This window comes from Betta splendens, chromosome 8 (genome assembly GCF_900634795.4).
Source record: "Betta splendens chromosome 8, fBetSpl5.4, whole genome shotgun sequence".
Taxonomy (NCBI): domain Eukaryota; kingdom Metazoa; phylum Chordata; class Actinopteri; order Anabantiformes; family Osphronemidae; genus Betta; species Betta splendens.
Window position 1 is genome coordinate 5447586 of NC_040888.2, and position 12668 is coordinate 5460253.

General features: G+C 44.5%; 1 protein-coding gene across 1 annotated transcript in view; it reads left to right on the forward strand.

Annotated features, from left to right (window-relative positions):
- Nucleotides 1-12668, forward strand: part of abca3b (ATP-binding cassette, sub-family A (ABC1), member 3b) — an 18923-nt gene continuing 6255 nt past the window's right edge. The window contains exons 1-19 of the mRNA XM_029159224.3: nucleotides 1-298; nucleotides 1251-1343; nucleotides 3268-3511; nucleotides 4633-4760; nucleotides 5404-5569; nucleotides 6235-6494; nucleotides 6567-6683; nucleotides 6849-6969; nucleotides 8307-8480; nucleotides 8559-8740; nucleotides 9383-9529; nucleotides 9617-9746; nucleotides 9834-9988; nucleotides 10204-10359; nucleotides 10440-10650; nucleotides 10758-10908; nucleotides 11494-11592; nucleotides 12008-12206; nucleotides 12300-12606. Of these exons, the coding sequence (XP_029015057.1) occupies nucleotides 1290-1343; nucleotides 3268-3511; nucleotides 4633-4760; nucleotides 5404-5569; nucleotides 6235-6494; nucleotides 6567-6683; nucleotides 6849-6969; nucleotides 8307-8480; nucleotides 8559-8740; nucleotides 9383-9529; nucleotides 9617-9746; nucleotides 9834-9988; nucleotides 10204-10359; nucleotides 10440-10650; nucleotides 10758-10908; nucleotides 11494-11592; nucleotides 12008-12206; nucleotides 12300-12606 (3001 nt within the window). The 5' untranslated portion in view covers nucleotides 1-298; nucleotides 1251-1289. The remainder of the gene's footprint in view (nucleotides 299-1250; nucleotides 1344-3267; nucleotides 3512-4632; nucleotides 4761-5403; nucleotides 5570-6234; nucleotides 6495-6566; nucleotides 6684-6848; nucleotides 6970-8306; nucleotides 8481-8558; nucleotides 8741-9382; nucleotides 9530-9616; nucleotides 9747-9833; nucleotides 9989-10203; nucleotides 10360-10439; nucleotides 10651-10757; nucleotides 10909-11493; nucleotides 11593-12007; nucleotides 12207-12299; nucleotides 12607-12668) is intronic.

Here is a 12668-nt window from a genome sequence, read left to right on the forward strand (position 1 = left end):
GGTTGTTGACGGTCGTCGCCGCTCTCTGCCATGAATTCACGGCTTTATCCAGCAGCTGGTGCAATGTCATCTCTTCGCTAGCTGGCAGCAAACTAGCAGGAGAAAGCCTTGGCCAAGCCGCAGACTGCTCAGCTTCACTAATGCCTAGCCGAGCCTCGACAATATCGGTGACGGAAGAAGCCCCGCAGTGCTGGTTATGGAGGAGATTTGAGACAATAAGGAGGAATTGTTTTCGTCTCGACAGGAGGAGAGACCACTGACTGGGGAGTTTATGTGCTGAAACCCGCCTCGCTTTCTGGTAAGTTGACATGTTTTTAAAGTCAGACACAACTACATCACTTCCTTGGAGGCGTTCGATGATTATTCGCGTAAAATGAAATCATAGCGGTGAGTCAGTCCGCCTTATTTTACAGCGCTAGCTCGAAACCTAGCATGGTCCCTCAGCCTTATCATTGGTATTCGTCACAATCCTGCAGGGACCTGACGGGCAGGTCGATTGACCAATCAGTTGCGGCAGGAGACTGCGTTTGACCAATCAGGGGCGAGAATGGCCGCATTATATTATTAAGGGCTATATTCACGTTTTTAAGGCTTTTTCAATTTTCTAAAACACACTGAAAGAGAAATAGTCGCTTAACCCGTTCATCACACGGTGCACTGACTTGAATTACTTGGCTCTTAGATTAGAATTATCCCTGGCATCGTAACCAAGATTTACACAGTCCCACTATGAGCAGTTTCTGAACTCGTGGCTGTAAAATAAAACTTCAAAAGAAATAACATATGGCCCTGGGACCTAAGAGCTGAATCACTTTGCTGGAGCTTTATGACCTTTTACCGACACCATCTGTGGACTATTAAGTATTTAGTTCATACTTGTGTTTATTAGCTATTTGATCCACCATGAAAACATTTATAATTGTTTTGAGAGTCTTACTAACCCAGTTTTGCCCTCACATGATCCTCTCTATTGGCCGGTCCAACTGGTTGATCATGTCGTCAACTGCATTTCATCTGTTCCTCATTTTCTTTGGCTTTTTATGTTTAATATCTTTCTATGGGAAAACTACTAAAATACTGTTTTGATAAAACATTTTGGGTTATTTTCACTTCTGTTCTTTTCAGCCTCTTCAGCTACAGCTGTTACAAAAACATGGCTCACCAACAAAAACTACATTGTGATGCACTGAAATTGAACATCACAGTTGTTTCACATGTAGATCTAATGTTGTCTGCATGTGTGTTTCCAGACGCTCCTCGAAGGCTGACTGGACCGTCAACTAAGCAAAATGGCAATCGCTCGACAATTTGGACTATTGGTGTGGAAAAACTATCTTCAGCAGGTGAGTTGGAGGACGGTGAAATTTCATCCTGCCTGCTGTACGTGTCCTTATTGAGCGCTGGCATTTTTTTTTCAAACTCTGAGTGAATGAATAAACTCCTACGTAACTGCGTTTACAGAGCAGATTCCTGCATGACAGTATTTATTGAGTTAGGTTCATGTGACATCGTAAATACAGTAAACTGACTAACATTTAGCTTTTTATGGTGTTTCTTATGTTACCCAGCTACTTGGAGTTTGGTTGAACAGCACGTTTAATACAATGGCAGCTTTCGCATGCCTTTCTAGCCTGATTTGGCTGTCTTTGTCAAAATACTCATTGTTTCATTGCGTTTGCTGCTTGCAGTTTCTTTATTGTTGTGTCATCACAAATAATATCACATCCCAGACCAAGAGATCTACGGTAGCAGTTCACCTGTGGGCTTTGCTGTTGCATACTTTGTAGAACACCATATCATCACGTTTCAGAGTTTGCCTTCCGTATGCAGGAGATTGGAATAATGTTTTCACTCTAAACTCTGGCTTATTGCACAATTCTGTTCAGCTATTCTGAAATGGAGCTGGGAATTCGCTTGTTACTGTTGTACTGCTGTGGTCATTGCTCCATCACTTGCTATCCAGTTGAGGTTATCCAGAAACCACATGACTTCATCCAGAAAAGGCAGATGCGTCTTAATTTGGCTTGTCTGTCTTTGCAGCAGAACAACAGAGGAAATATTAATAACAAACTCTCTTGCTACATCTAATGTGTGTTGACATCATCGTTTAGGCCTCTGTGAAACATCTTTTCAGTCGTGCCATATGTATAAAACTTTCTTTCTTTTAATGGTTTTTAGTGGCATTTAGTGTTAATTAATGTCAAATATGCATTAAATTACCCACTGCCAAAACAAGGAAAACCTTTTAGAAAGACAAGTTTAAATTGATTTTAGCTGATCTGATTTCCTCACTAAAAGCAGCACCACTGACCTCTTTCACAAGGTCAATGACAGTGGCTGATAATCCAGTTTTACCAGAAAACAATGTTATTTTGTTCCTGTACAAGTGTCAGTTGCTGCTGCCTAAATGTCACACCCCGTTCAACACACGGACCCTGTCTCAGTAGCATTCGCAGCACCATGACGACCCCCAGTCTCCTGGATACTGAAATTGTAAAACAAAAATAAAAAACGGCAACAGTAAAACCAGATGTGGAACGAAACAGTGTTTTCATTTTCATTTGACTAATAAACACTTCAGGTGTTTGTGCCTTTGTGTAACAAAGTAGCAATTCAAAAATACCCCAGTAAATATTCATATTTAGACATATAGACACTATGTTCTTTATGTGCATGGTTATTGCTCATATTGGTTATTTTATTCTGCTAGGTAATGAGAAGGGCTGCTATTGGTTTTGTTCTGAGATTGACTGTGTGGCGTCCTGAAACTGTCCAAGTCACTTTATATTCCAATCACTCAACAGGAGGAGGCGGCCACATAAATTATGCTTTCTTTCAATTGTCTGCAAAATTAAGTAGTTTCAAATCTGAAAAAAAGTGTATAAGAATAAATTGAAGTCTAGACATCGTCTTGACTAGAAATATTTGTAATTGGCACCTTCAAAGCATATTAGCATCTTTTGAAATGGAACTGTGAGAGTGGTAATATTCTCAGCTGTGTCTTTCAGAGGAGTTAAAGTCATGTTATTTCAGGACCAACCTGGAGCTCAAATCTGGAGGCAGTTATCAACGTACATATTGGTTATTGAGCTATAAATATTCTGCTGATTCCAAAGAATAGGAGATGCAAATTCCAATTACGATGTAAATAACTAAACGCTATTGTCCTTATATTCTGTAATAAACAGTTACCCACCTAATAGTGATATATAATTGTGTTATAACCACCTCCCTCCAATAACTCACACCTGTGTATCTGCTCCACAGAAGCGTCAGATCTTTGTGACGCTGGTGGAGATCCTCCTGCCTTTGCTCTTCTCCTGCATCCTCATCGTGCTGCGTCAGAAAGTGTCCTTTCAGAAGTACCCAAATGCCACCATATACGAGAGCTACTCTGTTGACTTCCTACCCTTGCAGCTGTTGCCGTTGCAGCTGGCCTACGTGCCCAGTAACTCCAGTGTGGTGCGTCAGGTGGCGGGGGACGTTTGCGCCAGCTTGAAACTCTCAGCATGTGAGTTATGGCAGCAATGGCAACTTCAAAGATCAGTCTGCTGTTAGGGGGGTGATACTAGCAGATCACACTGTCTCACATATGTATGACCTACAGCTCTAACATGCGGACTGCCGGATGAGCAAACATGCTGTTGAGATATTTGCTTTTACACCGTCAGATAATGAGAATCATGAGCAAACATGGAGCAACGTGGAGCTTCTACATGAAGCCGAAGACACGTGTATCTGCAGGTTCTTCGGCACACAGCTGTTTCAGATCCCAGCTCAGCCATTAATGAATAATTTAGCTGGTCTCACAGTTCAGTGGGAAATGTAGGAAATGTATTGTTGTCTGAATCTCCACGCACAAACATAGGCTTCTGATAACACGCCTGTGGTGTCCTGATGAAAACAATTCATTTGTCATGTCATAAAATCAAATGGCTGAAGTGACACATTTGTTGTAAAACTGAAATATTTAGTCCACATTTCTCATGTTGTGAAATCCTTCATGGCATATTGTGTAATGCTTGTTATTGTCAGTAGTCCAGACATTACGTGTTATCTTCTTTAGCAGCGCGCTGTCTTCAAAACAGGAAAACAAATAAGTGTTTGTCTTTAGCTGATTGCTGTGTGTAACTATTTAAAATTCTGTTAATACATTTCTGTGATGTAACTAGAGCCACATAGAGTCTTTACATTAACTAATAGGAAAAGGCAACTGGGCTTAGCAGCAACTGTGTCCAGGGTGTGTTTTGTTTGTTTTCCGTCTGGACACTTCTCACCCATCTGTGTCCCGGAAGTGTTTACTTAATGATACTGACTCCGATTTAACCCCAGACCTTACGTGTTCACAGGCATAGATAGGGAATTCCTTCAAACTTGGAAGTGTGAAATGCATGTAAAATCTTTTTATAAATAACTTTTCATTCAAGTGTTTATCATTAAGTCTTGACTTTGTATTTTTTAGGATTTGACCTGATGCCTAGATAGTATTAGACTTAGTATTCAGTATTCCAACAGCATCCACCGCCTGTGAGAGCAGTAAACAAAAAGGTCATGCAATGAGAAACAGCACACAAGATGAATAACACAGCACCACTAATAGAATCTGTGTGTGCGTGTGTGTGTCTTTTCTAGCACATGGCTTTGAGACGGAGGAGCAGTTTGAGGAATACGTAAGAAAGAACCCCCTGTCTGAAATTCTGCTGGCTGCTGTGGTGTTTGAGCATCCGTTCAGTCACGACGACGAACCTCTGCCCCTGCAGGTAAAACCCAGTACGCACAAATACAAAGACGTGAATGCAAATTGTGTCACACTGCAAATATTTTACTGATCTCAGCTTACAGGGAATAAACATTGGAAAAGTGCTGGAACCAGTTGTACTGGCTCGGTCGGTCCTCGCATAAAGACTGTTTATTCAGACATTAGGCTGCTTTTTGTCAGCCTGAACTGGCTCATCATGTTCACGCTATGATTACAGGTGGAACAAAGATTACAGCTGAGGAATGTCCTCTCCATTACTTTGCAGTGCAGAATGATAAACCTGACAGAGGACACACAAATGAACCGCTCTCATATGGGAAAACCTTCATTTGAGTGAGATGGAAATGTCTGACGGACTTAATAGGCTTGAAGGCCTCAGACAGGGTGATGCTCACTGCAGGACTTGGCAGAAGGAAACCGAGTGAATCATCTCTTATTTGTCAACAAATGTTCTAATCGGTCTGTGTGTGTGTGCGCGCTCATCTGTCGCTGTCTTGGTCAAACCCATTAAATTCAACCTCATTGTCCTTGTTGAGGAACAGGTGGCGTCTCTGCCAGATGTATAAATGCGGATAAAAAAGCACGAGCATAAATCCATGTTAATAAAATGTCCTCTGAAGGTGAACAAATGTTGTTGTTCACAGGTGGGCTACCACTTGCGCTTCTCCTTCACCCCACGCAACGCTCCGGCCAAAGAGAAGTCGGAGCTGAACCCCAACAGTGACCTGGACTGGCACACGCTCAGCCTATTTCCCCTTTTTCAGCTGCCAGGGCCACGAGAGCAGTACGACAAGGAGGGCGGCACACCTGGTGAGAACGGTCACTTCCCTTTTTTTGTGTTGCAAGCCAGACTATGCTTAGATGATGCTCAGCCTCCCTGGTTAGATCTTAAAAGGCCTCGTATGTCTTTGAGGAGCTGTTCCAGTGAGGGATTTTGTGGTTTTACTTAGAAAAACGTCTTGGTAGATAAACCTCTTAATCTCCCACTATATCTAAAGTGAGAGCTTTTGCTGTGTTTCCATGGTAACTGCAGCCTTGCACATCATCGCCATGATCAGTGTTAACAGGTTTTGCCACTGCCAATATGCCCTCATGTCAGTTTTGGGATGGTTTGTTTGGGACGGCTCAGGAGGAATCAGAGGTTCTCAGATGAATCTCGTTCCCTCAAATTTGAGATCAAATATTTCAATAATTAATCTTTTGGCAGTTTAATTGGGGATGAGAATAGATGCTGTTCTGCTGACCCCTTTTCTACTGAGGTTCTAAACTATAATGGAACAAAGAGATGTCCTTTTTAATAGATGAAGGCATAAGTGCCTAATGTTCAAGCTTTTACAGTCACATGAATATGGAGTTCCAGTCTACAGTATCTCTGCATGTTAACCTCTAGAGGGAAGTTTAAAGGACTTTGCCTTGTGCATGTTATGTCTTAAGTAATAGTGATATTAACATATTTTTCCCATTGGCCTCCTAAGGATACTTCAGGGAGGGCTTTCTGGCGGTGCAGCATGCAGTGGACCGGGCCATCATGCGCTCCTACAACAGAACTGCGGCGACGTCTCTGCTGCGACAGATCCGAGTGGTCCTGTCTCGGTTTCCGTACCCGGCTTTCATATATGACGTCTTCATCCTGGCTATTCAGAACCAACTGCCCCTGCTGCTGGTGCTCAGCTTCACCTACACTTCCCTCAACATCGTACGAGCGGTGGTGCAGGAGAAGGAAAGGAAGCTGAAGGTGTGTTCGCATGTGCTCCTCAACGCTTAAAGGAGTATTCAGACTGTGATACTAATGCTTTGCCTCTCTCAGGAGTACATGAGGATGATGGGTCTCAGCAACTGGCTTCACTGGAGTGCCTGGTTCCTCATGTTTTTCCTGTTCCTCTCCATTTCAGTGTTTTTCGTTACTCTGCTGCTCTGCATCCATGTGAGTCTCTGTTACGAACTCTTGTTACTACATTTACGTTGTTTATGTAATTAAACAGTAACTGTCAAGTATTTTAACACAATGCTGCATTAAATATTTAAAGCCAAATGGACTTTGGACACTTAACGAGCTACTGAAATCCTAACTGAGAACTGTGTGTTTTAGGTGAGCCCCAATGGGGCAGTGCTGACCTACAGTGACCCCACCCTGGTTTTTGTCTTCCTGCTCGTGTTCACTGTGGCCACCATCAATTTCAGCTTCATGATCAGTGCCTTCTTCTCGCGAGGTTCGTGCGTTTGCTTGTCTTTCCGCTCCACTCTCTGATCACCCCCATTTAATAAGAATGTCAATGCTACTGTATTTCCTCAGTAAGTGGGAGATCCTTGCAGCCATATGTGATTAAAGCACATGAACTGACTTGCCAGAACAGTCCAAGTGAAAAAGAAAGCCATTTACAGCATAACACTCTCTTTTCCTATGTTTCTCCTCCATTTCCTTCTCTGCATTATTATTTGGTCCAAGCCTCTCAAATTTCTCAGCAAAGCCAGCCACATTACAAGTGCTTGGCAGCTAAAGTTTTATTTAGCCTTTTGTTTTTTGCAGCCTAATACTCATTAGCATTTACAGTTATCACAGGAATCCTAAACTACAGTGTAACAAGGCTGGACAAAAGCCTTTTGTCCACATGGACAGAGAAGTGAAAATTAGTTGAATAAGGGTCCATTTTGTTGATTTACAGTGAGGTGTGGAAATCCTCCCTCCAGTGCTCACACTCTCCGTCCCCTGAGGAAATGAGACATTCTGTGGCACTTACCTTTGAGGCTTTCGTCATGGTTTGACCTATTGAGTCCATTATTTTGAATCTTGCCTGCTCTGTGTAGAATGCCCTCTTTTGTTCTGATTCATGAATGATTATCCAACTATAATATTTAAGATACAAAGACATTGTTGTCCAATAAACCCCAGCCTCGTCCTCTTTCCCTTTAAAATATTGTGGCTTGCAGACAGAAAAAATAGGTCAAACCACAAAAAGGTCTCTTTCGTGCCCTCCTCGGTCGCCTCTGAACAAAGACAGGGTGTGTTTCTCTGTGGGCTGTCTTTGTACGTGCAGATGTCTGGACACTTCTGCTCGTGCACTAATACCCCTTCCAGCACTACTTTGTAGGAGCAGATAAAGGCATTAAATCAGTGCATGTTCCACACAGGCTCCAAATGTCACACCGTCCACCACAAGTGCTCTTTTCAGAGTTCTCACCATGCTGCCTAAAAATGGGAGCAAAAACAGCCCCAGTCTTTCATTATATTTAGCTTTACTTCCCATGTGCTCCGCGTTTCTCATTTGTCCTCCTTGGGGCTTCATCTGAAAAGCACTGCGTCAGTCTGGATGAATGGCTTTTACTGGCAAAGTAGTTCTCTTCACATAGTAATTACCGAGACGTAGGTCTCCAGATGCCTGTGTGTTGTATGTGTGAGCAGTGTTCCTCGTCTGTACCTGTGATAATAACCGTGAGCTCAAACAGATTTTTCTTTGTCAGGTGTGTTATATAAAACTACATGAGTGTTATTAGTGTTACTCTTCAGCATCTCCTCAACCTTTATTCTCTATTCTATTTTTTAATACAGCCAATGTGGCTGCAGCGGTCGGTGGATTCACCTATTTCCTGAGCTACCTGCCTTATTTGTTCCTGTGGCCCCGCTACGACTTGCTGAGCCATGCCCAGAAGGTTTCAGCCTGTCTGATCTCCAACGTGGCCATGGCCATGGGTGCTCAGCTCATAGGGATGTTCGAGGGCAAAGGTAAGACTTGCTATTGGGATTGGTATAAATGTTTCTGTCTCTGCTCACGTTGTTATTTTCCTGTGTTGTCTTCTGCAGGTACGGGCATCCAGTGGCATAACTTGTTTGAATCCGTGACGGTGGATGATGACTTCACCCTGGCCCAGGTTCTGGGTTTGCTGCTGTTTGACGCTGTGCTTTATGGGCTGGTGGCCTGGTACATGGAGGCAGTTTTTCCCGGGGAGTATGGAGTGCCTTTACCGTCTTACTTCTTTGTACTGGTATGTGTCAATTCACTGGAGTCCATCAATATAAGCCAATACAAATATACAAGCAGAATTGTTTTGTAGCAGCTCTCATATTGTGAGATTGTGTGGGATTGAAAGTCAGCAGCCACGACTTATCAGCCAAGAGATCTTTGAGTTCGGCCAAACTATAATAACAGGAAGTGTCTGACTTTGTCCAACCCAGACAAAAAAGCTTTATCAACATCTATAGACGATCACAAAAGCTCAGCACAAAAATAAACGTGTACTGACCGATTTCCCACTAGTCAGGAATTCAACACACTACCAGCGGGGTGTGGATTAGATATTGACGCACTTTACTCTATGTCCATTGTGTGTGTGTGGGTGTGAGATGCTGCTTCTACGTCTCAGAAAAAGGCAGTGCATGCTTTGGTCAGGAAACAATCCCCTCTAATTAGAGTGTACGTGAGCAATGTTGATGTTGGCCCTCTCTCTGTGCTAGTTTTATGAATGACTGTATTCCTTGGCTTCCCTTCTTGCATCCTGTTATGGATTGATTACCTATTTCACTTTAATCTGCATATTGTAAACCGCTTTTTAACAAAGACCACCCCCACCCCCCACTACTGTTAACTTCCTCTGTCCATCACGTCCTCTTAATCTGCACATGTGCAGCCTTCCTACTGGTGTGGCAGCCCTCGCGTCGCCTTGGTGAATGAGAAGGAGGAAGAGGAGGATGCAGAAAAGGCACTGAAAGGGGAGTTCATCGAGGAGGAGCCAGCCGGACTTGTCTCCGGGATCAAGATCAAACACCTCTCTAAGGTGAGCAGTAGTCGGGTCATAAACAGACCACGAGATTAACTCCCCCCTGCTTGTTGACGTGATGCATGTACGTTGTCCCTTCGACAGAATTTCAAAGTCAGTAACAAGACCCGTCAGGCGGTGCGGGATCTAACCCTGAACATGTTCGAAGGACAAATAACGGTGTTGCTAGGACACAATGGCGCCGGGAAGACCACAACCCTGTCCATGTTAACAGGTGTGCTAATTACACCATGTTCACACACACACACACAACCAGACGATCCACCTCAATGGCATTAACCCACCTGCCTCCGTGCCCCAGGTCTGTTTCCGCCCACCAGCGGCAGAGCCTATATCAATGGTTACGACATCTGTCAGGACATGGCTCTAATCCGCCGCAGTCTGGGACTCTGTCCACAGCACGATGTCCTGTTCGATAACCTGACAGTCAGAGAGCACCTGCTGTTCTACGCGCAGGTACGGACGTGATTAAACCCACGCTGCCCATACGAATGCTACTGCCTCTCTGTGTTTCCTCTCTGTGTAGCTGGAATTTAACTGCAGTCCCAGTGTCTTTCTATGATAAAGATGAATGCAGCATGGCTGCAGACCATTCTGTGGAACCAGTGCTGGTAGCTCGGGTGAAAATATGCCGCAGTCATACCCCATGTCGCTTCCTGTCTCACTTCCAGTTGAAAGGCTTCCCCAAAGACAGGATTCCAGATGAGGTGGACCGCATCATCGGCATCCTGAATCTTGAGAACAAGCGTCACGCCCGCTCCAAAACGCTGTCTGGTGGCATGAAGAGGAAACTCTCTATCGGCATTGCCCTCATTGGCGACTCCAAGGTAAAGAATTAAGCAAGCATTACTCTCATTCTTTTCTGTTCCTCTCCCATTTACATTTTGCAAACTTTGCCCGCTTCAAGGTGGTGATGCTGGACGAGCCCACGTCGGGAATGGATCCGTCAGCTCGACGCGCCACCTGGGATCTTCTGCAGGGGGAGAAGCGTGGGCGCACCATCCTCCTCACCACACACTTCATGGACGAGGCCGACCTGCTCGGGGACCGCATCGCCATCATGGCGGGAGGAGAGCTGCAGTGCTGTGGGTCACCACTCTTTCTCAAGAACAAATATGGTACGTGAGGAGTGGTCCTGGAAACAACTCCCAACATAGACATAATACAAGACAGCACAATATTTTCCTACATCCATAACTGGCTTGTCCTTCCTCCTGCTCGCCAGGTGCTGGCTACCACATGGTGATAGTAAAGGACGCCCTGTGCAACGTGTCCGAGATCTCTCGCCTCGTCCACATGTATGTACCTAATGCCACGCTGGAGAGCAGCGCCGGAGCCGAGCTTTCCTACATCTTGCCCAAAGAAAGCACCAGCAGGTGAGTCATGAACAGAATGAATACAATAACAATAACACAGTGGATGTTTGACGCGGCGTAATAATAAACTCATGACGACGCCTCTGGGGTCCAAAAATAAATGGAACAGGAAACGAGTGATATAACACGCTCACATTGTTACGTTACCTGACCTGTATGAAGCATGAAACATATGAGCAGTATGAGGAAAAAATGAGAGTTACACAAGGCAACAGGTAATTCCCTCACTGTGCTGGTTTTATTGGTTAGTTACCACTAATACAAAGTAATGATATAATGTTGGCCTCTAATTTTTTTTCATCCTCAGGTTATTAGTTTTTTATGTCCATCTACCCTGTTACTTTGTTTTATGGCCCTTCTTATATGCTGTAAATCAATACACACTCCTCTACTAACCACCCAGAGACTGGGCATTGATCCCACGCTGCCACACTTTGCTGCAGCTCCATGATTAGATTTAGGTGGTAAATAATTTCAAATTATGTCTCGGAGTAAAAGTTGGTAGCTTTACACTGTTTGAGGCCTCGTACGCAGTGTGAGATCTTGTGTGATGTGCTGGTATGAACAGTTTCTCCATTTGCACAGGTTTGAGCTTCTGTTTGCGGAGCTGGAGATGAACAGAGATGAACTGGGCATTGCCAGCTATGGAGCATCTGTGACCACAATGGAGGAGGTTTTCCTCAGGTACAGTAGCATCTCATGCAGTATAACAAGCTGAAGCATCTGATGACCAAAGGTATTATGACCCAAACCTTGTTGTGTGTCTGTATGATCTAATACAGACTCTATATTTGCCAGTATGAAGGCCATGAGTGGGTGCTGCCCTCCTGTGTATGCACCTTGATTGGAAAGTCTCGCTAATAATTAGTTTTTAGTCTTGAATGTTTGCGAGCATCCCTGGCTATTCTCACCTCTTTATGCTTCTGAAAGGAAACCGAATAGACAGTGGATGGGTTTCTAGAGCAGACGACTTCCCTCATATAAAATAAATATTGTAGATGTAGTTTTTAGGTCCAGTTTTCAGCATTTTGCTTGCTTTTTCATGTTAATAAAATAGGACACTCATTGTGATACTCAGGATATTATTTGTTGTGTTTAGAGTGGGAAAACTGGTGGATTCTAGTTTGGACATTCAGGCTATCCAGCTTCCGGCTCTGCAGTACCAACATGAGAGGCGTTCACATGACTGGACCACAGACGATGCCAGCAGCATCAGTGGCATGACCGATGTCACCGACTTCACAGACAGCGGGACACTCATTTCAGAGGACTGCTCCAACATCAAGCTGAACACAGGGGTGGGGCTTAGTGAAAGCAAACTGATGTGCACCAATTCCCTGCGTATCATTTCCATTGGTGACATGTCACTTCCCCTTTTCTACCCCCAACAGGTCAGACTGCACCTGCAGCAGTTCTACGCCATGTTCCTTAAACGGGCCCTCTACAGCTGGAGAAACTGGAAGGTTATGGTGGCTCAGTTCCTGGTTCCTCTGGTCTTCACTATCGTGGCCTTAGTTGTGGCACGGACCTTTCCCAGCGACCAGGATGCTCCTGAGCTGAAACTGGATCTCGGTCGTTACGGCCCCACCAGGGTCCCTGTGGCTGTGCCGCGCGGGGCTGGATCCCTGGCCTCCGCCTTGGCAAACACATACAGCTCCCAGCTCTCTGCTCAGTTGGGCCAGCTCATCAACATCACCGGTAAGCACAGTGAGAGGATGAGAAAGGCTTGGCTGCCTCGTTAGGTGTCTGCTACAACATTA